The 27,604-nt window shown below is 44.3% G+C and overlaps 1 protein-coding gene across 1 annotated transcript in view; it reads left to right on the top strand.

Annotated features, from left to right (window-relative positions):
• The window catches only part of CNOT6L (CCR4-NOT transcription complex subunit 6 like), a 30,042-nt gene extending 6,887 nt beyond the window's left edge, over positions 1 to 23,155 (top strand). Inside the window, exons 2-12 of the mRNA XM_009641518.2 lie at positions 11,031 to 11,152; positions 11,616 to 11,802; positions 12,268 to 12,353; positions 12,800 to 12,889; positions 13,714 to 13,782; positions 15,794 to 15,951; positions 16,888 to 17,042; positions 18,477 to 18,628; positions 19,787 to 20,011; positions 20,575 to 20,777; positions 21,148 to 23,155. Of these exons, the coding sequence (XP_009639813.1) occupies positions 11,041 to 11,152; positions 11,616 to 11,802; positions 12,268 to 12,353; positions 12,800 to 12,889; positions 13,714 to 13,782; positions 15,794 to 15,951; positions 16,888 to 17,042; positions 18,477 to 18,628; positions 19,787 to 20,011; positions 20,575 to 20,777; positions 21,148 to 21,360 (1,650 nt within the window). The 5' untranslated portion in view covers positions 11,031 to 11,040 and the 3' untranslated portion in view covers positions 21,361 to 23,155. The remainder of the gene's footprint in view (positions 1 to 11,030; positions 11,153 to 11,615; positions 11,803 to 12,267; positions 12,354 to 12,799; positions 12,890 to 13,713; positions 13,783 to 15,793; positions 15,952 to 16,887; positions 17,043 to 18,476; positions 18,629 to 19,786; positions 20,012 to 20,574; positions 20,778 to 21,147) is intronic.
• Positions 23,156 to 27,604: the final 4,449 nt, after the last annotated feature.

Here is a 27,604-nt window from a genome sequence, read left to right as displayed (position 1 = left end):
ATTGCATGCTTAACTCTGAATCTGCAGCAAAGGACCGTGACCAAAAATCAGCATGATGGGGAGGGAGGCGGGTGCACGAGGAAGCCTTCGCAAACACAAACATTAGGGAACTCTCGAGTTAACTTCTCGTGTGCTAGCATATTAAGAAATAACAGAAGACTGACCTGTTAGAAAAACTTCAGCAAAAATTGCCAAAGGTATTCCCCTGGTTAGGTAACGTATGCACTTTAGAGGAAATCCCTTTAAGTGGCTGAACAGAGGAATCCACCCACATTCAACTGATCTTCTGGCAGAGGAACAAGTGCAATCCATGTCAGCTCTTGCTCTTGCCCCCTGCCAGCTAACGTGTACCTCAGGGTTTGCTCCTATATGGTCTACTTCCCTCTCATAAACTAAATAGTACAGTGATCGTTCTGGACAACAGAATTGGCCTTCTGCTAATTTTGGTGTAGAGAGCAGGGTACCTCCTGCACCGGGCAGCGTCTTGACCCACTGGAGACCACAGCTCTTGTGTGACTTGTCGCAGTCAGATTTCATAGGTGCTCATGATTCAACCCCCAGTTATCTGCATCTCACTTCCCTGCGAGAGCAGAGTTCCCTGGTCCCCCCAGAGAGCATCCTGGGCTACTGTGGCTGTAGCTTCTTATTTTCCACCTTGCTGGAACGTAGCTGGAAAAGTATACGTTATTCATCAACACTGATTTTAAAACTAAATCTACTATTTGGGAGTTTAAGTACGCACACGGGAAAGATTTGGATAATCAGGTACAGAAGCAGCTGAAGTATCTTTTGATATCCAAATAATATGCTTTTCCTAGGCTACCAGGCAAGCTTTCTTGCTTCTTTGATTAAACAAGTAAGGTACATTTAAATATTCCCTACCGAGAAAGGGGTTTATGCCTACAAACTGCTTTACTGGAACAAGATCCCTTTTCTTTCTCCTCCTCTTCTAAGCATACAAGCCTAGCTACTCTGAGCCCTAGTGCAGCATCCTGTGGCCTGCTGAAACCGGGCTGTAATACGAAAAGGCTGATTTATTGTGCCAGCAATTGCAAAACAGTTTCCACTATTGGAGTGTGCTTTTTTCCTCCGGGTTTTGTGGTTTTTTTTCCCCTCCTCCCTTCTTTCTGTTAATATCTTGAGCTTTAACTCATCCAAACCTACCTGTAATTGAACAGGGCAGGCCTTATAACTTTAAAGCTATCTGGAGTAAGTTTTATGGTGGCAGATTTCCATGTTGTTAATTATTCCTGCAAAGAACAGATTGTGAGCGATAAGCTGGCCGTTATCTTTCCATCACATAGGGAGGGTAGCTGAAGTGCTGCTGGGCTTTGCTTATTTTCTTAACGTGTTGGCAGCCTACCACTTAAAGGGTAAGATAACGTCGTGGCCGCAGGAATAATCTCATTTGTTCTTTTGTCCTAGCACAAACTTTCCTTTGAAGGATGAAAGGTTATTGATGACCCAAATTCTATTTTCAAGAAAGGAAGAAACATTCATTGAGAAGACCGCTTCCAAAGTTGCTGCAGTGGTGTGCGTGAATTAATAATTCTAGTGTAGTTTTGCTCAAAAAAACCCAGGTCGATAGCCGACTTCTCTCCAATTATTGATCTTGAGGAGTTGAATGAGACGAGGTGTTGGCTCGGGGCAACCCAAACAGGGTCTTTATCATTTCTAAGCGAGTGACTGAATGAGCTTAGGCGTCGGATTAGGCTTGTCGATAAAACAGCTCTTCCCCTAGAGGCTCGGAGGGACGCTCGCACACCACGGCACTTGAAGCTTACTCAGTTCTTTGTGTCGGGAGCTTTCTGTCTCCTCAGTCCTATCGCTGTCAAAACGGTACTAGGAAAACCTCCTGCTTTAAGTTGCAGCCACGCACAGCTGCTTTTCTTTTGTGCTCACAGCCCGGGACAGCGTTTTCTCTTGATACTTGCTACTGGGCTGGCACTGGCTGCTTCCTTCCCCAGGCTCCCAGTGACTTCAGTTCTTAATCCTTTAAGCCACTCTGTCCTGTATCTCATTAAAAGACTGGCGCTCTCCAGGGGATGGGGCAGCATTGCAAATGGGTCATTTCTTTGAACTAGTGTGGGATACTCGTGTAAATAAATGTACTATTTAAACCATCCCTCTGGGGGCTTCTGATTAGATTTATTTACAGGCTGGCTGTTGAAACTCTTCTTGCCCTATAATAGCCCGCTTGTATGCATTTCTGTTAATAGGAGCTTTGCTTTCGAGGAGCTACCTACCCTGTGTTTGCATGTAAACTAGCCCCTGCGAGCTCCTTTGAACGCATTAAATATAAAAGGCATCTGCAAATTGCTCTATGACTGGATGCAGATATTCAAGAGTCATCATATACACAACAAGAGGTAACAGGCTGTTTCAAACAGAGCAGAAACTGTTCTTTCGGAGCAAGGACTGAAACGTTAATCAAGTACAGAAATTAAAAAAAAAACTATGTAATGCTGCATATTATTTCCATGCAGTAAATTGTTCAGCGGTTCTTGGAAGTGGGGGTATGACATAGAGGAAGAGGAAGGGTGGATATTCTTGCGTTACCTGTGATTTAAGAAACAACTCTAGATTTCATTTAGAGGAGATGAGGGAACAGGGGGAAATAACTAGTGGGTGTATGTCAGTTAGGACAATTAGCATTTCCATCAAGTGAGTGCCAGTTGGCTCTAGAATTAATCAAATACAGCTCGTTCCCTCCCTTCCCACTCCTCCCCTTGGCTTTTGGTGCTTTTTCTTCTCCAGGGCTTGTTCCTATGACTTTCCTGTGCTTCTCTGGGCTTTTAGGGTCTTTGCTGAAGCGGTGACATGAAGCCCCCTGGGATCCTACCACCACTGAATTCACTATCAGCTGCAGGTTCTCGGTTACCTCTTGCCTTGTGCTGTTCCCACCCCCAACTTGAATATCCCTGCGCTAGGGCTTGTGCCAAATGTCAAGGCAGGCAGAGGAGGCAAGAAGCCTTGCAGGATGTGGTTGCTGAACGTCGCTGCAGCCGGTCGTACATCTTGTTTTGCTTGCCTTACAGGGGCTCGGCAGCATATGAGCAGCTCTGCATGAGCTGAGCCAGTACCCTTAACCAGTGTGGCGGGCGTAGGCAATTCCTTACTGGAAAGGAAGAAAGCTGTGTAGTTAAGGTAACAGTGACTGTGTTCCCAATCCCTGAAAACAGTCCCTTTGTACGACAGCCTCTAGCGGATCCCTGTGAACTGCTGCACCTCTCGCACGATGGAAGAACTCGTTAAGGAGCAAAGAGAGGATTTTCTGTGAAACTGAACACGCGAAACTTAAATAGCCTTGTCTTGCTGAGCCTAATCCAATTACCGCATGGTATAAAAGCGAGAGCAAGGTTTGGACAAATTCCATCGTTACTCTTGCTGTGCTTGTTGTTGACATGTCCTTTTCGCCACGCTTCTGGCTTCGCTAGCTGGAGTGGGTGAGTGCAAGTCCAAAATCCTGCGTGCAGGTTCTCGCAGGGTTGCCACCACCCTGGTAAGGACTGTAACACTTTCCAAATCGTCAACCAAGTTACTCAAGCAGTTGCGCTCTCTTCCTGACCCTGAAATTACTCCATGAAGATGCCTCCTGCCTGTACAACCTTGTTCCAAATCTGATGGATGGCTGCAAGTTGCCCTTGACTGTGGTAAAGACAGAATTGCCAGGCAGGGCAGCACCATAGTAAGAATCTGTTCCCTTCTGCTTCTCAGCACAAACATGCCTCCTGACCAGTTATAGCGTAGAGAAACAGCTTTTCATCCTCTCAGCATCAGTATAGAGATCCCACTACTTAGGTCTTTCCCCTGCTGCTTATTTTGCCCACATCAGCTGCAATATCGAGCTATAGTCCTTGAAGGAGATCTGCCTTGTGATAGGTACAAGGAAGGACTATGAAAATTACTTCTGAGGCTTATTTTGGTGAAATATTTTCTACATGTTATATAAGTCTTCAGCATGTAGAAAAGGTGGCAGTTTTATTAAAACGTTAAGCTTGCAATGTGTGCGAAGACTCCCTAAAAGTTTCGAGTTAAGCAATTTAAGTACTAAACCAAAGAGTAACAACGAAGTCTTACCTAAAGCAAGTTTGGTTTCAGATGCATGACTGATGTGGTTCAAGAAGACCCCTGTACTACCTTGCCGTATTTTTAAACTATTAGCAGATGAGAGGAGTACAAGCTGATGTAATTTTCTAACAGCATTAGAGAGCTAAGGTCCTGTCTTTTTCCCACTTGGAGCCCAGATTATTTAAAAAAGCAAGCTGGGCTGAGGTCCTGTCTACAGCATACTATAGAGTTACTGTTGCTTCAGACTTGAAAAGAGATAGAAGTAAATGACCTTTAATGCTCTAGATTTCCACAGTTCTCCAATCTATGTGGTTTTGGACTCTTTCTGCTAAAGAAGAGATTGCTAGTGAGTGGAGATCAGTAGTCTACTGAGTTCATGTAGAGGAGCCCTCTGCACAGCAGAGTCAGAATGCCTTCTCCTGAGAAACAATTTTCTCAGATGGATGATACAAAAATAAATACATCTTTTTACAGATTTATAAAACTAAAGATTTTTTTTCAGTTGTACTTGTGGACTTCATAGTATCTTGCTAGCTCCATGGTGCTAAGCTTGAAATTATACCTGTTATTCCTTAGAGTTAATATTCACTTCAGATTTCATCTTTTGCCTTGCAATTTATTTTCACTTATGTTTAGCTATCCCCTTGGTGGGAGGATACTTACTTGTGTCTCCATTTATGTACTTTGATTATACTTCCCTCAAAGATTGTTTGATATCTCAGCATTGGGAAATGACAGTAACAAAATGCTTGTTTTCTCTTTTTAATAAAAAAACCATGATGAGGCATTTTTATTTGTTTCACTCTATTCCCAGTGAGGTTACTTGGAATAAGAAACTGAAGAGAGACAGTACCTTTGTTGGCAGACTCACGGCGCTCATTGAGCTCTCGGTAGAGACAGCGTATGCAGGGGTGGCTGAACACATTCCTGCAGGAAAGCACAACGAAGAAAATTCAGATCCAAGCAAAAGGCTATCAAAATTCCTTACGCATGTTTTCTTGCTGGCATATATACACTAGATACTATATATACAATGATATACTAAGTAGTTTACCTTAAGTTAACACATATCTAGCTATCCTCATATTAGCAGTTTTCTTTTAAATCCCCTTAAACAGCCGCCTTGTTTTCTTGATCTTCACCAGTCCTCCCCCCCAACCCCCAAAGTACTCTAAGTCAGTTTTTGCATTTGTGGGTATTGCCTGTACTTCCCCTTCTCCTTCGGGAAGCCACAATGGGGAGACTTTTGTCACACACTCGTACAAAAACAGAGCACGCTTATTACAGATGAGCAGCCTTCCCTTCCTCCCTTTGCAACCATTTAGACCTGTTTACAAAATACATAGATTAAAAGGGCTCCATTTTCCAGCTTGTGGTCCAACTTTCCAAAGTTAAATAACATGTGCCTGTGTGCATGCATGTGCATGCTCTGGCCTCGTCAGACAGCAGGATTTTTAATTCCTGGGAGGGATCACCATATGGAAGTGGATGGACAGTAAGCTGTTACTGCGCAGAGGAAGGAGGAATGATTCAGGGCAGTCTGCTGGATAGTTTCCAAAATGCTTTGGCAGTTTGACTCATCTATATACAGAAACTGGGGGGGAAGGAAAAAAAAAAAAAATCACAAAGAATGTCACTCTGCTGGAGGCAAGGATTTTGAGTTGTGCCAACACATCCACGAACGTAAGGCTGAAGCAAGATGAAATTGCAGCTCTTTTCAATTTGCCTCCTCGTTAGAAACAGCCAATTCACTTATGCATTGAGGTATGAAATAACTTAAACAGAACAACACATTACAGTCACTGTAATTTAAGAAATGCATCTTCTAACCTCTCTGGGGAAGGGACTGGTCATCATTTTGCAGCAGCAAATAGCTCTAAGGGACTTCGACCTATCTGGCTTCCAAGTCCTCCTGCAACACAGATGCCAAATAATCTGGCGAGCTTTGAGCAGGCTCCCTCTTTGCACTGAACATACATTAATCCTTCTGCTTGATGAGGATATTTGCCTTGGGAAGAAAAGATCTGACTTCATTAACAACGACAGCGATGCAGTTCATCTGTCATAGCAACCCTGACATAGTTACTTTGGTGTGTTTGGATGTGCTGGGTAGTGGAAGAGATTTTCTGTGTTTGCAGCTGCTGTTGATTTCCCCCACCCATAAAAAAAAAATACACTATGAGTTAAGAAATTTCTTAATCCCTAACATAGCATCCTTTTCTCTCTTGTTGCGTTGATGCAATTTGTAGGGCCACCTTCTGCTTCTCCCTTAAGAAAAATCAGAGTTTCTATTTCATACTGCTAACTGTATCCTCCCCATCTCATACTCTCCCCACCTGTATAACCTGAAAAGACCTTAGATAGTTAAATACAGAGGAGCAGTGCTCTTTGCTGTTGTTACCTGGTTGCCTGAAACTCCAAGCATGCAAAAGCTCCTGTTGTTTGTTGCCCAAAAAACTCATCTTCAGAGTAGAAGCCTGTAATGCAGCCCAATAGCTCAAAACTTTCTTCTTTGATGCTCTTCACACCTTCAGTACTTTTACATTACTCCTTCTCTTGGCTTTAATTGATAATCCCTGTGCCCTCTACACAAAAGCCAGCAAATACAACAGCATAAAAAATACAAGAGCACAAAGAAAAAAAAAAAAAAAGGCAGCCAGACACCTACCTCTTGCAACCCTTCCAAACCAAACCACCTCCCCCCAGCCCTTTTTATATACAGCTGAGAGAGAGCTGCTTAAGTTCACCTGGGACCATAGTCAGGGTGTCAGCTGAGTTAACCCTGCTATGCCAGTCATCTCTAGGCTTTTAAGGACAGACTTGTAGCCAAGGAGCTAGTTCATGAGCATGGCATACTTAGGAACCTCCAGATTTTGAAGTTTTGCCAGAGCTTAAATGCTTTTCTTACTAATGCACTGATGTTCTCATAGTCAGTTTTTCTTTAATTTACACGCTGTCAGGCTCATACTATTTAAACTGACATGGTTAGGTTTGTAGTGGAGAGCAAGTTTTAGTAGCTTCAGAAGTTTTCGAAGGGAACTCTTCGGAAGAAAAACCGCACGAATTTTTTTCTTTTGGTCCCGCTTGAAAAGCAGAAAAATGGAGCATGTGTATTCTGCTCATGTCACACCTGTGTTAGCTGAATTTTAGCAAAGGCCTTGCTTGAACCCGCAGGGTGCAGCTCCACAGCAGCTGAAGCTGACCTAAATCAGTGCTAATTCAGTTCCCACGTCCCTGGCTGGGTCTTCCTGCTTTGTTCTTTGCGAACGCACGTCCGATTTTGGGGTTAACTGATTCAGGGAACTCGGTGTAGCTCCCCGAAGACTGAGCAAAAATAGGTTGGGATTTTGGGATGTTGGTTTAGTTCCAGGACAAGCAGAGGGGGAGATGGGAACGATAGGAGTTGGGAACCCAGGCAGAATTCATTTTTGCTTAAAAAAATACATGTGGTGGCTTTCAAGTCTTGCTCAATGTTGCTGTTACGCAGAAGAAAAAAAAACCAACTAGATTTGATTTAGGTTTGTTTTCCCTTTTCTGTTACTGTGGAAATTACACTGATGCTCCTTTGACTCACTACTATTTCAAAATAATATTAAAGTGACTAATACCTGAAAAATGTGCGTGTCGTTTGACTCACAGTTCAGGGCTCATTTCATTGGAGGGCCTCTGACTGCCGCAAATTGCTTTAAATTGGCAGGGCACTTCTCATAACGAGCGATGTTTCAACATAATTTAATTGGGTCCCCTGCCAAGGAGGAAACTGCAATCCTGAAGCTTTTTGATGGTGTCACCCGGTCAGCGGTCATCTCTCGGCCTGCGGGCAGGTATGGATGAGCGTGGGGTGACTCAGATGGTCTGACCACCGCGATTTTAAAGACTTCCTCACCAAGCCCTGGGATATTTGTCCGACTTCTCCACCGTGGCGAGGAGCGAAGCTGCTGGGGTCTGGCAGTGGGATCGGCAAGCCCCCGCTCTGCTTTCCAGTAAGGCTGCTCAGCAGCTGGAGGAGACGGCCGCCGCTGCAAGACTTTTCGTCAACGTGCGTGTGACAGCAAAGACCCCTGGCTGGGCTGAGCCTTCCCGAGCTGTTAGCCATCTGTGTCTGGCTTGCGATGAAAAGGCGAGCAGAAATAGAAATTGCCTTTTTAGCTCTTTTTTTTAAGCTGGAAATGCACCTTGAGGAGCCCATAGGAAGCAACCGTGGCCAAAGCTTTTGCCAGCAGTATGCAGGGCAGGGAGGAGTTTCAGGACACAGAAACTGAAATTTAAATCTGCCTGGATCTGCTATTACTGTAATATTATGCTGTAGAAAACAAGAATGTGAAGACCGGGCAGGCACAGTGTGTTTCACAGAGCACTCACCCAAATGCTGATGCTGAGTATTGGACAACAAGCTTTGCCATGTCCTGGGTCCCGACGTGGTAGAAGTACGGATTATTTTAAAACGCCCCGGATTAAAAAGCAAAGTGAAGACTCATCCTGAGTCAGTTCAAATGTTTGATGATTAAGACCTAAAGATCCAAAAAGCTCCCTTCTGCCATCAACACATAACCCATTGTTGGTAATTTGCTTGATTTTTCACCACTCGGATTTTAGCTTTCCCCCTTTTAATCTGCAGCATGCCTTGCGGATGAAATAAATATTGCCAGGTAATGAAATCTCATTTTCTACTAAGGGACCGTTGCAGGTGACCCTGTGACGGTGATGTGACAGCTTTACTGGCTGCAAAACTAGCTCGCTGCTGTTTGGCATGGACAGACTCGCTCCATTTGTGCCGTATCTGAAGCGCTAGGACTGTGGTCTTGATTCGAGCGTATATCACATAGAATTTGCATGGAGTAGCATGCTAGGTAAGACACTCGGTGGGACCCGAGGCAATTAGGCTTTAATGCAAAGTGCGGTAGCGTTGCGATGGGCTTCTTCGCAGGCGGGACCGGGACCGTGCTCTCCACGGCTGCCAGGGACTGCAAGCTCTCCCAGTGCTCGGGTCTTGGCCCCCCCGTCTCGGCAGCGACTCCCAGCTCTGCTGGATGTCTCTGGTCGGTTCCAGGGGTCTAGCAAAATCCAGGAAGAGCCATGTCGAGACTCGCTGGAATGTGGATTAGTTTCATACGTGTCTCAGGGCAAGGATGGCCAGGAGAAAAGTTGAGATAGGGCTCTTGTGGCTCTCGGCAGGGGCTGCGAGCAATCTGTTCTTGGGGCCGGGGCTGCTCCCTGCTTCTGCACACACACACATTTAACAGTGAAGAGAAATCCAGCAAACCCCGAGCACTGGAGATTTAGCACTCCCGAAGCGTAGCCTGTAACTGATTGTGTCAGGAAGTACCATTCCCAATTTTGGGTGTCTGAAATGAGGATCGAAGGATTTCAGGTCTAATCCCGTGTCCTTGAGTAATGTTTCATTCATCGCCTTGAACTGAATTGCTGCAGCTGAGCAGCGTGAGTGCAGAATCCTCTTACCCTGTAGCTTTCCTCGCCGTATGACTTTACCTGTAAATAGAAATGGGCTATAATTAGATGTGGGGTTCGCATCTGCCCTGCGCTTGCAACAGGGAGCCTTAATTCAGCGTGAATGGAATTTCCTTGGGCATTCGTCGGGGAAGGAAGCACCAGACCCGTAACTGAGACCCTTCGCAGGGGACAGCCCTGACAACTCCTGCTCCCGTGCAATGCCAGAATGCATCAGTAGGAAAAAAAACCTGCGGTACTTCAGGCTCGTAAAGGAGATGTGTGATCTTTGTTTAGTTGGACTAGCTGAAAAAAAAAACCCTGAACTAATTTCCTCAAATTCTTCTATGTTTTCTGTCTTGTCAGTTCAGCAAACCAAAGGAGTTATAGTTGTTTTAAGGAGCTTCACAGCTATTGCAGGCAGTTGTAGTAGAGACGTATGTATGAGGGGAAAAGTGCATCCTGTAGACCAGCTGCTTTGGATTTGTATAAAAATCAAGGTTTGTGTATTTTGTGTGTCTGGGGAGGAAAAGACCAGTGAAGAGCAAATTCAGCTAACCTTACGTTTTTAAACCAAACAACTCCACTCCCTGCCCCAACCCCCATCCCCCATCTTTCTCAGCACAATGGTCTGGGGAGGTACGAAGGGAAATTTCTCACCGTGTCATCTGGAAAGTGTATGTTTTTTCAACAGGACATGGGGGCTCTCTTCCGACAAGAATCTGGAAAGTGAGATCAGTTGAATTTGTGTGTGTGCAAGCTCACCCTTAAGACATGAGTGCGTCTGATATTAAAGTTTTGGACTGGGCTGAAGCCCTGTATGCGTAAGAATAGCTAATGAGAACTTTAGGTGAGCTTGTTTTATGTCTCCTAGGCCATTAGGAGTAAAAAGGTCTTGACTGATACTGAGCATGAAAAAGCACAAAACAGAAAAGCTAGCTAGTTAATGGAAAAATTGAGCTAATTCCCCTTTGGACGGCAGTTTCGAGTCTTGTGTAAGTGGAGTGCAAGAGTAGGACTTTGTATGTTGAAAATAATTTCTGTAAAAGCAAAGAGAAGAGCCTTCCTTTCGGTCGTTGGTTCCCTGCAAAAACTACAGGAGGAAGCAATCCGTGTGCTTGCGCCGTGAAGAGCGAAACACTGTCATCTTGTCTGCAGGTTCTGCACACAGCAAATAGCTCAGCGATGACGTAGGTCACGCTTCGGTCTGGGGGATAAACTAGGAAATCCAGAAAGCGTCCATTGGGGCAGTAGAAGGTAACACTGTGGATGACTGCAGAAAACCAAACTTTATAGAAAGAAATGCCCTTTTCCATTACGGGCCCGTATTCTGCAAGGGTCTGAGCACCCGCTTTTAACTCCATGCGCTGGGAGCGGTTGGGCTTTATTGTACGTGAACTCCAGGGCATGTGTTTTTGCAGAGCGTCCCTGGGGAAGGTGATCTCCTGGTGGGCTAGAAATGAAGAAATGTTGTCGAGTGGCAGATGGTAATGGTTGTCATGGTCTTTCAGACTAACAGGGATGCCAAAGGAAAAATATGATCCTCCAGATCCTCGCAGAATTTACACCATCATGTCAGCAGAAGAGGTAGCCAACGGGAAGAAGTCGCACTGGGCTGAATTAGAGATCTCGGGTGAGTGGATTTGGGTTTGAATTTTGGTTTGGCGGAGTTGTTGGTGCCCCAGAATCGCACTAGGCGCTTTCAGATAGGGGGTCCTGTCGGGAAAACAGTTTTTCTGAGTTGGGGGAGGACAAGTAACTGCCTTACCAGATTGCCTTTGAGCTTGGCTGGCTCACGTTCAGCCTGGTTGATTTAAAACACCAACTCAGGTTGGACGTGCGTTTTTGGGTAGCACGTCTGCTTCGCCAGAACAGTGTCTCTGTCCTTTTAACTGGGAGGGTCAGGTAATTATTTAAAGTCTGCTCGTAGAAAAGATACACAAAGGTATCTTCTGTGAGCATCACTGAGTGTTCCAGTGAAGTGGTAGGGTTTCCACACTAGAAATCTCATATTCTGACACCCCCCCTAGTTTGTACCTGATGGTTTGAGAGTACAAACCTGACCGAAGAGGTGGTTCTTTGCTTTTCTTTTTTAGGTAGAGTGCGGAGCTTAAGTACGTCGCTTTGGTCGCTGACGCACTTGACTGCTCTGCACCTCAATGACAATAATCTTACTCGCATTCCACCTGATATTGCCAAGCTTCATAATCTGGTTTACCTGGATCTGTCATCCAACAAACTCAGAAGTTTACCAGCAGAACTAGGAAACATGGTATCTCTCAGGTGAGAGAAATTATTCTGGTTACCTTTTCAAAAATCTGTATTCTGGGATCAGGACCGAGAATTTTATTTTGCTTTCCATTCTTGTGTTTAAAATAATGCTGAAAAAGTCAAGATTGATTCTAATAATTGCTTTTGGGTTTGTTACCCTTCTTTTCTCATCTCTACAGATACAGGTATGTTAGCTACGTACTCTTCTGTTCGGAAACATTCTTTGAGAGTTGATGATTACCTGCTGTTTAAATTCTCCCCGATTTAATTTCATGGTTTGGGGGTTTTGTGGCTTTTTTTTTTCCCTAATGAAAGTATTTCATTCATGCTTTGAAATGGGAAGATTGGCATATCTTTCCATAATACAAAAAAAATTCAGGGTGAAAAGTGTCATCTTTGAAGATGAGCGGCATATAGTGCTTTAAGAGTTTTCTTCTGAAATGATACTCATCAAAAGTGTTTTTGCATTTGCTGCAGGGAATTGCTTTTAAATAACAATCTGTTACGGGTTTTGCCTTATGAACTTGGACGGCTCTTCCAGCTACAAACCCTAGGTTTGAAAGGTGAGCGAGTTCTTTACGGTTAAATATTCCTAGGAGTACTCTTGGATTACTGAGGGGGCTGGGCTCAAAAGCTTTGGGTATTACCTCAACATTTTCTTACAGTTTATTTGAGATAGTAAGCTTGTAGCAAAAATGACCAGCTGGTTTGTAAAACAATGCTTTTCTTTTTTAATGCTATTAATCTTCCTTACGAGCCTATTTCAAATCTGTAGATAGGTAAATAAACCCTTTAACCTGCTGTATTATTGATTGAGGTGAGTCGAAGGAAGAAAGCCTATGTGTGCTGGCTATTTCTATACTGTGGTATTCTACAGTTCCAAGTTAAGCAACTTAAATATCTTCTGAGTCAATTTGCCTGTTCTCATTATGGGAGATTTTCTTTGGTTGGAAAGCCTCGAGAAAGTCAGGCAGCTAATCACCCAGTTGTTGTTTTATGCTGTTGGCAGGCAATCCTTTATCACAAGATATTCTCAGCCTCTACCAGGATCCAGATGGAACTCGAAAGCTACTGAACTACATGCTTGACAATCTAGCAGGTGACAGCCCTACAAATGTGATTGACAGAAGTGGTTTAAAAGCATGCATTTCTGACAGTATTTGCTGCTAAAACAAGACTCTGAACCACTGAAGGGAGAGTATTTTCTAAACCACTTTTGCCTTTTTGTCAAGTGGTTCTGGTCGTACGCACAAACACGCGCTCGCACGCAGTGGAAGAGGTTGACGTACCTTGCCTAAGCTTTTCCCATGTTACAGCCAGTTGTTCCCACTGTGCTCTTTGGAACCCTTCAGTTACCAACAAAGTGCAAACCCTTCCTTGCTGAAGCCATTTTGATACTTTCCACTAGAAATTATAATCCAAATGCAAGCAGAATGTCAAATTTAGATCTAGAAATACCAAAGCAGTTAAGAATATCCAGTACCTGACTTAAATCCTGCTTCGTGGTTCTCTAACTGAGCTTTCTGTTTTGCCACTTGATGTCTACCGAGTTAAAACATCGCAGGAATGATGGATATGGGGTGAGGTCCCTGGAGAAGGGGAGTATAGGGTGTCCGAACCACTACAGGATTTACCCCTCCTTCTTCGGCAGTATATTCAAGGTGCAGGAGTATTTCGGTGGTACTTCTAGATTTGAAAGCAAGAGACAAAAATAGTCATGAATCTCACAACTGACAAATCTGCTCTCACTATAGCTAGCCATTTAAATGATTTTTCCCTCCCTTGGAGCATAAAAAGACTTGGGGAGTCGGGGTTGCAAAGCACAATATGGAACATTTATTGTTCAGTCATCATTTTGACTTAGAAATTGTAACTTACAAATATAAACCCTGAATTAATCATTGTTTTAAATGTTCTTTTTAGTTCATCCAGAGCAGCTGCCTCCAAGGCCATGGATTACTTTAAAAGAACGAGACCAAATTCTGCCCTCAGGTAAATCTGCGGTTCTTTTCCCTATGTTCACACAATGATGCGCTGACTTTTCTTTGGCTTTATTTTCAGAGAAATGTTCAGCCTTGCACGGATCAGACTGAAAATAGCAATTTATGTTCATCCGTACTAAAAGAATTAACATATGGCTGTGCTGTAAATATTATTTTTGTTATTTGAATGGGATGCCGGTCATTTTTATCCCATGTTAGGCTTTTTCATAACTCTTCCAGCCACTGATGCCCAAGCAAAGGAGCTTTTTTAAAAAAAATTGGTTTCGCAGAAACAGTAAGAACTGTAAAATAACTGCGTGTGTTCAAATGCCGTGTGCATGCACAGGCTGACTAAAGTGAGACTTTGCAAAGTCCCTGTCTACAAGCAAACCCGTGGAGTGCCTGGTACTGAAGTTAGTTTAATGCCCTCTATTGTTGCTTTTGATAAAGTGCAAGAGACAGCATTTCTTCAGGCTGTCCAAACCCAGTGGCTCTTCTTCCCCTGCGCATCCTGACCATAGCCCTCAAAAAGCATCCGTGAGCTTCTATAAAGAAGAAAAATGCTAATGTTGTTATTGCAGAAGATCGGATGAATAACCAGCAAGAATAACGTGGCAGTCCTCTACACTTTTTCTTTTTAGAAGCGTGAAGATGGCAGGTCTTCAAAACCTAACTCGGCCGTGTGTTGGGCAGGATAATATTGCAGTTACAATGGTCTGTCACTTTTTTAATATTAAAGAACAACAAACCAGAAAAAAAAAAAAGAATAAACAGGAAATGCCAAAAGTCCTGTAAGCCACCACAACATTAAGTTCTGCATTTCTGTTTCAAATTCCCTTACAAATTGGTATCTCAGTGGAGTTCTACGGCCTTTGGTTTTATTTTTTAAGTCAAACTTCCTGAGCAGAAACAGAATTTGGAAGTCATTAGAAAGCATAGTGTTAGGCGAGCGAGCTGTGGAGTATTTCATGGTAGAAACTGTAACGAGCCAATGGGTTGTTATTATAAAATCGTAACAACTGAACAGCGGCAATCTTCTTTGACTATGAGTATAAAACATACAGCTGTGGGGTAGCCCGTTAGGAAAACCTCACTCCTTTCCCTGCAAATAGGAGCAGTCTTTTCCCAGTGGTGTGGTGCTAGGATGTTGCATTCACCTGTCTTTTTTAATTGGTATAAAATCTAAGGGGGTTGAGAAGTTTGTGTGTGAAAGAAGTGTGTTTCAGGCTGATGAGCTGCACGCTGACTTCTCTCTTTTTTTAAAAAATTGCGACCAAATAACGTATTAGGTGCTTGTAAATTGATGACTTCATTTCTCCTTCTCTTCCCTGCCCTCACCCAGACCTCTCTCCCCACCTTGGACTTGACAGACACAGATACAACTTGATAAAACTTAGAAATGTTGTACAGGTGCTGGGAAAATTGTACAAATGTTTTGGAGACTGCCTAAACAGGAAGCGTTCTAAAGCAGCCTTTCTCTCCGATGCTATGGTATCGTGACAAACTAACAGCTTCTTTAGCAGCTTGGTTTTGCTTTTGCCGTAGACCTGTACAGGTCACTTACACCCGAGGTTGCTGTGTCAAGGCATCTCATGCAATAAATACTGGGGTTTGGCCCCATCACCAAAATGGCTGCTGCTTTCCCTCTCCTTACCCCCAAATCCAGAGAGACACTGTTTGGAATTGTGGCCGACCCCTAGGTCTCCCCCATCCTCAAAGTTAATAAAGAATTGACTGCAAAAGGGGATCGCGTTGCTTTGTTACGCACGTGACGCCGTCTCGTTTTGGTAGTAACGCTGATTTTTTTTCAGGAAGAGTTTAGCCTTGCAGGGTAACTGCTGGCTCAGCAGGGCCTTTTTTCGCTCCTGCTTATGAAACGCTCAGTGGAATAAGCCCACTGACTTGTGTGCAGTAGGCCCTCCAGAATAGACCGTGTAAGATTCAGTATTTTGGCTTGCATAAATCGAGCATTTGTAATCTTCAGAGGCTGATAACCTTTCCCTTTCCTTCTCTCCTTCCAGCTTCATTCACAGTTATGTGTTACAATGTGTTGTGTGATAAATACGCCACCCGGCAGCTCTACGGCTACTGCCCGTCTTGGGCGCTCAATTGGGAGTATAGAAAAAAGGGAATCATGGAAGAAATCGTCAACTGTGATGCAGATATCATTAGTCTTCAGGTAACTGGAAAATAACTGTATTCTTCATCAGAAGCAGAAAACCTTAACTTCCACCTTTAGAACAAAGTGCTCCCTTGAAAACACCGTATTTGCCTGCTCGCTGACAAATTCTGGGGCCAGCCAATGCAAGCTGTGTGCACAGCTCCTTATTTACGCATTGGCTTGTGTTTTATGAAATGAGACAGAGCGAATGAGATAAAATTAGCTAAATTAGTCGGTAGCTTGCATTGGAAGATCTGGGTCTTTTCCCCTTCAGATAAGCATCCTAAATATTCCCCCTCTGGGTGTATGGGGTTTACTGCAGAAGTGGACAAGGTAGGAGTTAAAGTCTCCAAAATACTTTCATTGGCAAACAAGGGGACTCTCATGCTCCAAGTTAAATATGGATTGGTACATGTCTCCTGCTATGTTATTAGAAATGTATTGCCGATGTTTAGAACAGTTGAACGCTTCTGCCTCTAAACTGATCTTTCGTTTTTTAAGCAAGTTCTGGTAGGCAAAAATCTCGCATGGAAAGAGAGTAGTCACCTTGGTCTGAAAACCTCACGAGATCAACTTCTGAAGTCCTCTTGGAGGCTACCACAAAGAAAACATGTTGTTACAGAACAGCGAGAGACCCTTGTGCAAAAGAGCTCTCCAGATTTAATTGCTGCTGGATATCTGTCACCCTCTCAGAAGTTTTAACCTAGGACGGTATCCGCATTCAGATGTCAAAAATACCAAGTGTAATCTATTGCTGTTCACAATACACCTGCCACTTTCCCTTTTGCGGGGGATTCCCCGTTAATCTAGGAGGTGACGTGATTTGTGCAAACAGAAGCTTGTCGCTTTGGTGAGAGCTGCTGACTGCGAGCCAAGGCAGGCCCAAGTCGCCATACAGCGATAGGAAGGGTTCACTTGACTTTGTTAGCCTAAGGTATTTGTGTTCAATTCCAGGAAGTGGAAACAGAGCAATACTTCACCCTTTTTCTGCCAGCCTTGAAAGAACGAGGGTACGATGGATTCTTTTCTCCAAAGTCACGTGCCAAAATCATGTCTGAGCAGGAGAAAAAGCATGTGGATGGCTGTGCAATATTCTTCAAAACTGAAAAGTAAGGGGCCAAAGCAGCTTTTCGAAAATACATTAAAACCCGCTTGATTTATGTCTGAACGCTTTCCTCTCTCGGGGTGCATGGGAACCCAAGTACCATGCTACAAAACATAAAGTTCAGTACAAAGAATGATCCTCCCTTCCCTTTTGCTGCTCTATTTGCAACAGAGTCCTTCCATTCCTTTCAGACTGTGAACAAAGATATCTCTTCAGAAACATGGAAGGTGCAGGAGAGCCACTATGATTAAAAATTTACATGCTTTATGTGTACATTCTAATAAATACCTCTCCTTCTCTCCAAACTTTTGCCTTGCTTGACGGAAGTTTCGCCCCTCTAAGATTAGTCTTTAAAGATCTATAAGCTGTGCTTCAGGTATGAAATCTTCAGATATTAAATAGGTATTACTGCCAAAGTATCACAGAATATTCTCTGCTTTTATGAATTGAAAATTGAGTCAAAAATTGCATATGTTATTGAATACCTGATCCAAAAAGTTCTGCTACGCTAAAAGCATTGATCTATTGGGAAGGGAGGAGAGGCGCCAGCATGCACGCTTCTCGTTTTTGTAAAGTGCTCACGGGAGTATCCCTCTGAATATTCCCTCAGAACAGTTTTCAGTAAGTAGAATGGGTGTTTAGCAAAGCATTAGCTCCTCTTCAGAGTTTTTGTTGCTTCCACAAACAAAAATATGCCTTTCAGATCATGTATAAAAACAACTGGGCTGGTTTTGAATAGAGGAAGTCTGTGAAAACAAAAAACCGGTGTTTTTCAAACCTTGATACTAACAAGGATATATACAGAACTGGTTATTATGCTGTGGCTCACTCAATTGAAAAACAGACCTCCCCCCTTTTATTTTGCTGTTAATACTACTTTTTTTTAATTTCTAAGAGAACAAAACAAACAAAGCTTTCAACAGGTAACTTTCAGTTTGACCCGAAGCAAGGGGTTTTCAGGCATCCTAAAGCTGGAGAGGAACGGAAAACCAATTTCACAAAAATGGTGGTAGCTAGTGGTTTGAAAGAAGCTGGGTTTTAATAATGCATTTGCCCAAAGTAGAAGGCAAGCCTTTAATTACCATCTCAAGTTTTTGCCTAGAACACTCCTGGGGAGGTGTGATAGCCTCTGAGCATTGCTCTGAATTGTCCTCTCAGAGCCCTAAGCTGAAACAAGTAAATGCTTCCTAAACCCCAGGTATCTCGTGTCCCCTGAGAGCATCTCACTTGTCAGACTTGAGACCTCTATTCTGACTGAGGGAATATTTTTTAGAACTGTTTTTACTTTCATGAAACAAGAGGACAAAAGAAATGTGCCTCACCCCGTCCTGCAGGCTCTCTCCTTGGACGTGGTAGACCGGAGTGCAGATAGAAACCACGTCTTCTCACGTAGCTATACATCACGGGTGTTCACACGCGATTCTCTCCATTTCATCAGATTTACGCTGGTGCAGAAGCATACAGTGGAGTTCAACCAGGTGGCAATGGCTAACTCTGAAGGTTCAGAAGCTATGTTAAACAGAGTGATGACGAAGGACAACATCGGAGTTGCCGTGGTGTTAGAGGTGCACAAAGAATTATTTGGAGCAAGTGAGTATGACCGTGGTTCTCTCATTGATTATTTAGTTCCACGTAAAGGCATGAGTTATTTGTCTGGTAATATGGCTCTCTGGAACATCACTGGCATTGGTGGTGGCAATCAAATACTTGCAGATGAGCAAGCGCTGTTCACTGCGCTAATTGAGAAGTGGTAGCCCATCGGTGGCCAAGACAGGACACAGGTGACGTGATTTCCTGGTCTGGTTGCACTCGCAGCCAGATGCCCAGCATTTAGCTTTCTCCTTTCGAGCTTTTGTCCCTGCTTACGTATTCTGTTAAATTCTACTTGAAGAATTAAGCTTTTCCAAGGTCAGTGCACATACACGCATATGGCCTGACCAGTATTTGTCAGTAACATTCAACTTCTCTTTTCAAATCTCTTTTTTTTGCCCCTTGATTAAATCCTTCCATCCTCCCCCAGAGACCGTATGACAGTGCTAATGTACTGATGTGGAAGAATGAGATTATCAGGTACCTTTTCATGCCACTTGATTGACCGACAGTCACATTTTTCGTTAAGTTTGATCAGATAGACAATTTCAACATACTTAAAATCGCCACCTTGCTCTCTCTGCGTGTCCATTTTTTTGATCGCTTGTTCTCAGGGTACCCTTCAAAGGAGCAGAATGTCTAAATTGCAGGACTGGAAGGAGCCGCCTGTGACTTTATGCCCCATCTTTCAGAGCACTGTTTCTCAGATAAATAGTAAGAACAGCTGTAGCGTTTTGCAGCAGCCAAGTTCCTACTGCATTCGTTTCAGCAGGTTTGAGTTTTTCCCCCCCAGGGGAACAATTTATCATACCGTGGCAGCTAAGAGTCAGGAAGCTCCCTTGTGCCTTAAATACTGAATAGTGGTGCACGGTCAGGTGATGATCACTTGAGCAATAGAGAAGGAATGAAACTGATAACGGTATCAGGTTCTGCTGGCTATTTCTTTCCTATATTGGGGAGATTTCACCACTTAATATAAATGCTGCTAATTGAGAAAGGAGTAGTGGTGCAGGTAATGCCTTTTCTCCAGCAGCAAAAGTACATCCATCTGTGTCTGACTTGGCCTCCTTAGCAGCTAGACCCTGAATGTTAACGGGGGGGACCTGCTGCATTCGCACAGTCAGCCTCTTGCTGATAAAAACGTGTTTGTTTATCTAGGTATGAAATCGCTTCATGTGGACAAACAGCTGCTCATTGTGGCCAATGCCCACATGCACTGGGACCCCGAATATTCAGATGTGAAACTCATTCAGACTATGATGTTTGTCTCGGAACTGAAAAATATCCTTGAGAAAGCCTCAGGCAGGCCCGGTAGCCCAACAGCAGATCCTAACTCTATCCCTCTGGTGCTCTGTGCGGATCTCAACTCATTGCCTGATTCAGGTAAGACTGGTTTGGGCTTAATTTTTCACTTACCTTTTTAGAACGTTTGAATCCTCTTTTCCTCCGAGGGCGATGGGGTGGTTTGCGCTTCCCTGGGTAGGTATGGATGAAACCTTTTTAGTAACAGTTGTCTTTGGAAATCTGGCTGAAGGGAATGCAAGTCCTCGGGTTGAGCAGGCTGCTTTTCGTGGTCAGTTGTACTCTCCAGAAAAGTTGGTTGCACCTACAGAGATGTAGAAAAGCACAAATAGATCTTAAATAAATCATTAAATAAATACCCATGCCCCCAGCATCTGTAATAAGTAGGAAAGACACGAGTTCGTGGTGGAACATGAAAATTTTCTAAGGAGACGGGTTTGAGAGCCTCAGTTCCCTGGCGGAGTGCCAGAAAGGCGTATACGGCTCCGACGTGGACGAGACCGCTAGATTTCCCCTTAAGATGGAAAGCTCTTCTCCAGTCTCACGGGGCGTCTTGCTGGTGTTTTGGTTTTTAACTCCGAGGCCAACATTCCCCGAGCGTTGTATTTTAAAGCAACTCCCTGAATCCTTTCCTTTGCAAACAGGTGTAGTGGAATACTTAAGCAATGGCATAGTAGCTGACAACCACAAGGACTTCAAGGAGTTGCGTTATAACGAGTGTCTCATGAACTTCAGTGGCAATGGAAAAAACGGGGCTTCTGAAGGAAGAATTACGCATGGCTTCCAACTCAAGAGCGCCTACGAAAACAACTTGATGCCTTACACCAATTACACTTTTGATTTCAAAGTAAGCAGCGATTTTTCTGAAATGGCAGACATTGACCTGGTCTCCCCAGGATGCTGTCTTAATTTTCTGAGCATTGGCTATCTTTCTCTTTGTTCCTGTAACTGCTTCATCACTGGTTCCTACACTCGCTGGACGCTTTCCTACCGCACACAAATCCTTGATTTGCTGGTGTTTTTATGCTTCCGACCTGGCTCTGGCCAGTGACTTAATGAGAACGGATGCGGCGCTTTGAACGCAAAACGCCGCGCGCGTTTCGTACCCTAATTCCAGCGCTGTGCCTCTTCCTGTGAATCGCAGCCAGAAGCCAGCCGAGTTCAGGTTGCCAGGAGCGAGGTCTGTTCTCACTGTCGTGTTTCTCTTTCTCCCCTAGGGTGTGATTGACTACATTTTCTATTCCAACACTCACATGAACGTGCTTGGTGTCCTGGGGCCTTTGGACCCTCAGTGGCTGGTTGACAACAACATCACTGGGTGTCCACACCCTCACATCCCTTCAGACCACTTCTCACTGTTAACACAACTCGAACTCCATCCTCCGCTCCTGCCTCTTGTCAACGGTGTGCACTTGCCTAACAGGAGGTAGTGGAGCCCTGCCCCTTTGAGGGCGAGGACCTGTTGTTATGGACCTGTACAGTTGTAAATCAAAGTATATAGGAGTGAAGTATGGCCAACCTTAAGCTGCTTCTTCAAGCTCCTTTCCTTATGTGTTTGATATGAGATTTTGCACATTTTGGTGCATATTGGTATCATTTGGCACTAGGGCTGGAACCAAAGTATTATTCCCTTTCCAGGTTTTTAATTTAATTTTTTTTTTTTTTTTAAAAAAAAAAAAAAAAACTGGCAAGCTTTTTCTTTTCAGTAGGAAGCTGCACCTATAAATGGACAAAGGAGATTAAAAACTTGCTTATTAACATATTTCAAGATAATGCTTTTTTCCAGAACGTGGCGAAATGAGCCAACCTTTTAGGAGAAAGAAAAACAAAAATAGAAATGCTTGGTTTGTAGGAAGAATATTAGAAATGCTGTTTGTTTGAACCCAAAACGGAGACTGAACTCTGCATCCAAAATAAATTTTGCACATTAGCAAAGCACTTAATACCTGACTATAAATGATTAGCAGTGTGGCCCTGCCCCTTGTCTAACTAATAGTAGAAAACCAAAGATGGGTTAATATCTCTGATAAAATTTGAGGTCTAAATTCTCCTGATGTGATTTCATTTACAACAAAATTCCCAGCGAAGCTGCATCTCCCGAGACTTTGCAGGTGAGCGTTTAATGCTGTGTACGCATCTCTTGCTCGGCAGACGCCGCGCTGTCTTTTTTTTTTTTTTTCGGAGCTCTGAAGAACTTGCTCCTGTCTGGGCGAGGTAGGCAGGGATCCGAAGGTCCTCTGTGAAACAGAGCTGCCTCTCTGCTTCGGCACGCCGGGGCGACAGGCTCTTCCGCGGCACGGTCTGGGAGCAGCACTTAGGAAATGGTAAGAAAGTGCCGTTGCAAGCGTTTGGGTTCCGGGTGAATCAAGAAGTCGCAAATCCGTCCTAGGTTCCCTTTCCCGAAGTTGGGTTGCAAAGATGGGAAAACTTGGGATGAAAGGCTTAAGCGCAGGGTACAGGAAAAACCCGCTGGAAATGACCTTACTTCGGTCTCCGAAGGGCATGCGCGGTAGCTGTCGGCATGCCTTTTTCACCGGGGGAGCAAGCGGTGCCCGTAATCATTCCTTGGATTATTTTTCCTGACCCTAGTTGCCAAATAACCATCACACTTTTTTGATAATCTTTCGTTTCTGTTGTCGGTCAGGGTCGAATTAAAAAGCTGCTGGTTCATTCCCAACTGTTAATGCTCTTTGGATGTCTTGGAAATCCTTCTTTTTTTTTTTTTTTTTCCTTCTTTTTATGCTCTAGGTGGCCAGTTCGAAACCTTGTGCCTCAAAAGGCATTAAACATAATGCAATTTTCTGAAAAAATTGGTTGGCTGCTTAATGTTTAAAAAAAAAAAAAAAAATGGCACAGTGATAGGAAAAGGTTGTGTCTGTGTTTTTAAGTTTTTCTTTATTCTGCTTTTTTGCTGCTATAAGATTTTTTCTTGAATTTATATTTTAAACTTTTCATGCACTTTACTGTTTCTAGTCTCAAAATGTGATATTTTTAATAAATGAAAAAATTTTCCATTATGTGAATGAAATTTTTAAACAGAACTATAGCCTATATTTATGTCTCATTCGTATACTTACAAAAGTCAAATTTAAATTGTGAAATTAGTTTTAAATACTAAGGAGCCATCTTCTGTCTTGCAAAACCGCTAAGTCAGGCCGTTCCTCTACTCTTTAATTAAAAACATTTCCTTTTTCGTTTTATACATAGGAAATTATCCGGGGGGGGCAATCGCTTCAACGAAATGACAACTCCCTTTTTAAAGAAGTGCCTAAAAAACGGAGGCGTCATCTCTTGTCCGCCCGAAATTGGAAGCGATCATAGCCGGGTGAAATTCCTGTATGGCAACTGCTTTGTGCAGCACCAAAAAGAGAAAAAAAAAGAAAAAAAAAAAAAAAAAAGCCCTTTCTAAAGACGGATTTTCCTCTAGGCGCAGGTATCTCTTTTTTAACGTACCTCAGCGTTGGACGCCTCGATTTGAGAGTATAGTACTGGAAAGTAGAATAGCATGAAAAACTTAATTTTGTGGACATTACCTTTCTGTAATCAGCTGCTGTATCTTTTTTTTGGAGGGGGGGGTGCTCGGCTCTGGAGGTGTGCACTAACAAATCCTTCTCCTCCTTTTCCTCCACGCATGTTAACGAGCAACGTGAGCAATATTTCCTACCATACTTCACTCCCGATATTTTTTGAGCTGTTTGTATAAAATGGAATTTAAAATTCACCTACGATTGTATATGAACTGCAGAGGAGCCCGTTTATTAATAAAAATAAAACCCGACAACAATCTTTTGTAATATCGGGGTGGGAGAGGACGGGGATGGAAAAAAAAACAAAAACAAAAACAACAAAACAAAGCCAAACAAACCCGGCAACCATTGTAAACCGCTGACGTTTGACTTGCCTTTGGTTTCTAACCCACTGAAGTGTTCAGCTGTTGCGGGAAGGTGTTCAATTGGATTTTCTCTGCTGCGAAACGCACTTCCAAACTTCCATTCCGCTGTGCGATTTTTTTAAGGGGGGAGGGAAAAAAAAAAAAGTTATTTTAACAGACATTGCACAAAACCTCTGGATTTTAAAAAAAAAAAAAAAAAAAAAAAAAGTAGTCTTGTTTATGTTTCAGTCGATGCACATAACCGGGGATACCTTTACCCGCCTGTCACTTGTCTGGCTCCCTCCCCGTTTTCCTTCTGTTGTTTTTCCCTTCCCGGCAGGAGCAGGGAGGGGACTGTGCTTTTTTTCCCAGCCGAGCAGAGAAGCCTCTCTCCGTAGCAATTTTCTGCTGTAAGAAGAGGGGGAGCGGGGAGCCGGCAGCCTCCTGCGCAGGACGACGAGGTCCCTGTCGGAGAACATATGCATCGTCCAGATGGCGATGCTGATTTTCTTTTGACCCAGATGGAAGCCGACGGTCGAGTGTTTTCTAGGGGAGAGGGAGTAAAACGAAGCGAAATATCCCTAACCCTAAACAGGGAAGGATGGGAAACCTTCAGCTCCCTCCGTCCCCAGCCCTCGGTTCCCCACACGTCACAGTGCCCTCGCCTGGGAAAAAAAGCTCCGAGTCCTTTCCTGCTCCTCGCTGTCTTGGTTTGCTTTCAAAAATACGGTGCCTGGTGTCAACTTCTAAGCAACAGCACTGCCTAAAGCAAGCAGAGAAAAAAAAATCCAACACCCTTCTACAAGCAACTTTTTAAAATTCAGTATGGTAAATCTGTTAGATACGGGGATTTGTGTGTGTGTGTGTATATATATATATATAAAAAAAAATTTTGTACGATGTAGCTGAATATTTTTGTTCCCTTATTTCAACGTAGGGAGCGTGAGCACTTGCGTACCACATGCTAAAGTCAGGTATGGCACGACGGGGCCCAAGACCAGCTTTCCTTCCCATTTGCCTCGTTAAAAGCATTTCTCATCTCTTTCTAGCATCTGTTGTGAAAATATTTCATGTTATCAGTGAGCTTCCTCCGTCTGTTGGAAGCCCCTCCTGTTTAGCCTGCAGACACATTCAGAAAAGGCCTCATTAGTCCCAAGTCCGCGCAGTTCTCTGGTTTATAGACTAGAAAGCCAAAATCTTTGACTCTCAACCTTTTCGGAAGCACTTGCCGCTGACCTAACCCAGCTTTCAAAACCGTGCGGTGATCTGCAGTGTTGGGGTAACTGCGGATGGCCAACGGCCTCCCACCTTGCTGGCTTTACTGCGGAGACTCCTAAATCCACCTTCACGCTCTCGAACTCCCAAGGCCCACTTTACAAAGATGCTGAGCATCTGCACCTCCCACTTAATCCCGAATATCAGGCTTCTGTAGACCGGCTTTTCCGCACCCGGCTTGTAGGACGTCGGGTCCGAACCATGGGTGAGGATTTGAGACCTCAGAGGTTCATATCACTTGTTACCCTGGGGTTTGGTTTTGGTGAGGCAGCGGGGGGGGAAGCCGAAAGGGCTGGTTGAAATCCAGAGCTTCTCTGTTAATTCAGAAGACAGGTTGGGGAAACGCTTTAAGGATTCCTAGAGCAGGAGCACAGCGTTTGCGCCTTCTCCATAGGGAGTAGGGGCCAGAGGCGGCCGCCATCCCTTATCATCTGAACACCAGATTTTAACCCAAGCAACGCCGCAAGCAGTTGCTTCGTTTCCACCACGCGTTTTCAGCTTCTAGCATCAAAACCTTCCTTGGGAGTGAAATTTGGCATAGCGGGGCGGGGCGAAAGGTGGATGGTTGAGTCCCATCCAAACCAAATCAATACCGCACCATCGTGATAGGCACCCTCGTACCGGTTTAGAAGGGAGTTTGGTCACAAACAGGAGGTGTCCTCTCCCCACCAACCTCAGCGTTGTACCTAATTATGGTTCCTCTGTTCTTAGCTTCTGCGTAGATTTTCTTTTTCTTGCAATGGTAACGAGGATCTAAGGCCCGATCCAAACCTAAAGAAGGACTCTCTCACCCTGGTCTGGGGAGATGACCGGTCTAAGCTCATCCTTACCTGGCACGCCGGTACCCGAGGCAGCAGCAGGAGGTGGTTCAGCTGCAATCAGGCTGTCAGCACAAAAAAGCAACGGGTCCTGGTCCTACTTGGTCGCCGTTGAGGTGTGACGTTCCTCTGGGGAGTCTTCGCAACCAAAACTGCCCGGTGGGAAGCAAAGCAGCGTACGAGACTCAAAGAAGTTCGCATCGGCTTCGGAAGCGGTGCGGTTTCGGCACCGAGCATGCACATTAAAAAAATCCTCGCCTGCCTAATTTCACGTGCCCCAAAAGGACCTGAAGTGCTTGGTTTTGGAGGGGTTTGACTCAGGGGGGCAGAGGACCTGGTTTGTAAGAGACCTGGAAAAGAAATGAGCCCCAGATGCAGAGAAATTTGGGTTTTTCTGATAGACCCTGTTATCAGCTGAGTCCCTCCGTCTCCTCGTGAGGAAAAGCACCTTGTGATGGGCAGCTCGACGGTGCTTTATAAGGTTACAGAATTATAGTCACATACCCTCCCTTTCTCGCTCTTCAGTCTTCAAAGGTGACGCAAACCCCAAGAGAACCTGGTGGAAAACGCTCATCTCTTAAGTCTCTACACCAAGCATTAGCCAAGAACTCACTTTAAGATTAAAAACCGTTTTAGGAGGAGAAGATAAGGCTCCGGATGCGGGCACAGCTCTAAGTGAGACAGCTCCTTCTCCTTCTTGCACTGACACCAACCACAGGTTCACTTTTCCTCCGGGACACGAGAGCAGGGACAAAAGCCAGAGCAGATGAGGCAGGCGCAGGCATCGCACGGTCCAAAAAGGGACAAAATGAACACCTTGCAAGAGCCCCCTCATCCCAAGAACAGCGATTTGGTGCTGTGAGAGGTATTCAGAGGCGACAAAGCTCCCTGGTTTGGCTGTTTGGGGATGATGGGCTTCGGGAGCGCAGTTTCCTGGAGCGTATCAGAAAATAAGCATGAAGATCATAGAATCACTTTGGTTGGAAAAGCCCTTTGAGATCATCGAGTCCAACCGTTAACCTAACCCTGCCATCCCACCACTAAACCCTGGCCCTAAGCACCTCATCTACCCTTTTTTTAAATACCTGCAGGGATGAGGACTCTACCACCTCCCTGGGCAGCCCCTTCCAGAGCCTGACAGCCCTTTTGGTGAAGATGGAGAACTGCTGGGGTACTTGAGGGTGTTTTAGACCACGTTGATGGCAAGGTGCGCCAAGCGATAGGACTCTTGCTCTTTTTTCCCTCCCCCCCCGCAGTCCCACGGATGTTGAGCGTGCAAAACCTCCCACCATTGGGGCGGTGAAGGTTCGAGTGAGGCTGGGACGTGGTCTTGTCCTCTTTGTTAAACAGTTCCTACAATTTAGGCATTTACTGAGGTTGCATTTGTCTTTGTTCCAAAGCAAAAAAAAAAAAACAAAACCCAACAAACCCAACCAAAAAAACCCAAACCACACCCTCGTGGTGGCTTTCTTTACAGGTGAGATGTTACAGGACTTTGGCTTTGTTTCCCTTTTTTAATTACCGCGTCGCGTGTTTTGCTTTCTGAGCAATTAAAAGTGTTTGTGTGCACCACGTTAGCTAAATATGCCCTTGATTCCTAAACTCACAGCCTGGGCTCTGCCTCCCCCTCCCCCGGTCGCTATTTTGGGAGGTTGGGGCTTTTTTTTTTTTTTCAGTTGGATTTCTTTCTTGTGCGTTGTCTTTGCGACC

This window comes from Egretta garzetta, unplaced genomic scaffold (assembly GCF_000687185.1).
Source record: "Egretta garzetta isolate BGI_Z169 unplaced genomic scaffold, ASM68718v1 scaffold77, whole genome shotgun sequence".
NCBI lineage: Eukaryota > Metazoa > Chordata > Aves > Pelecaniformes > Ardeidae > Egretta > Egretta garzetta.
The sequence above is the reverse complement of the archived record's forward strand: the minus strand, read 5'-3'. Positions and strand labels throughout refer to the sequence as shown.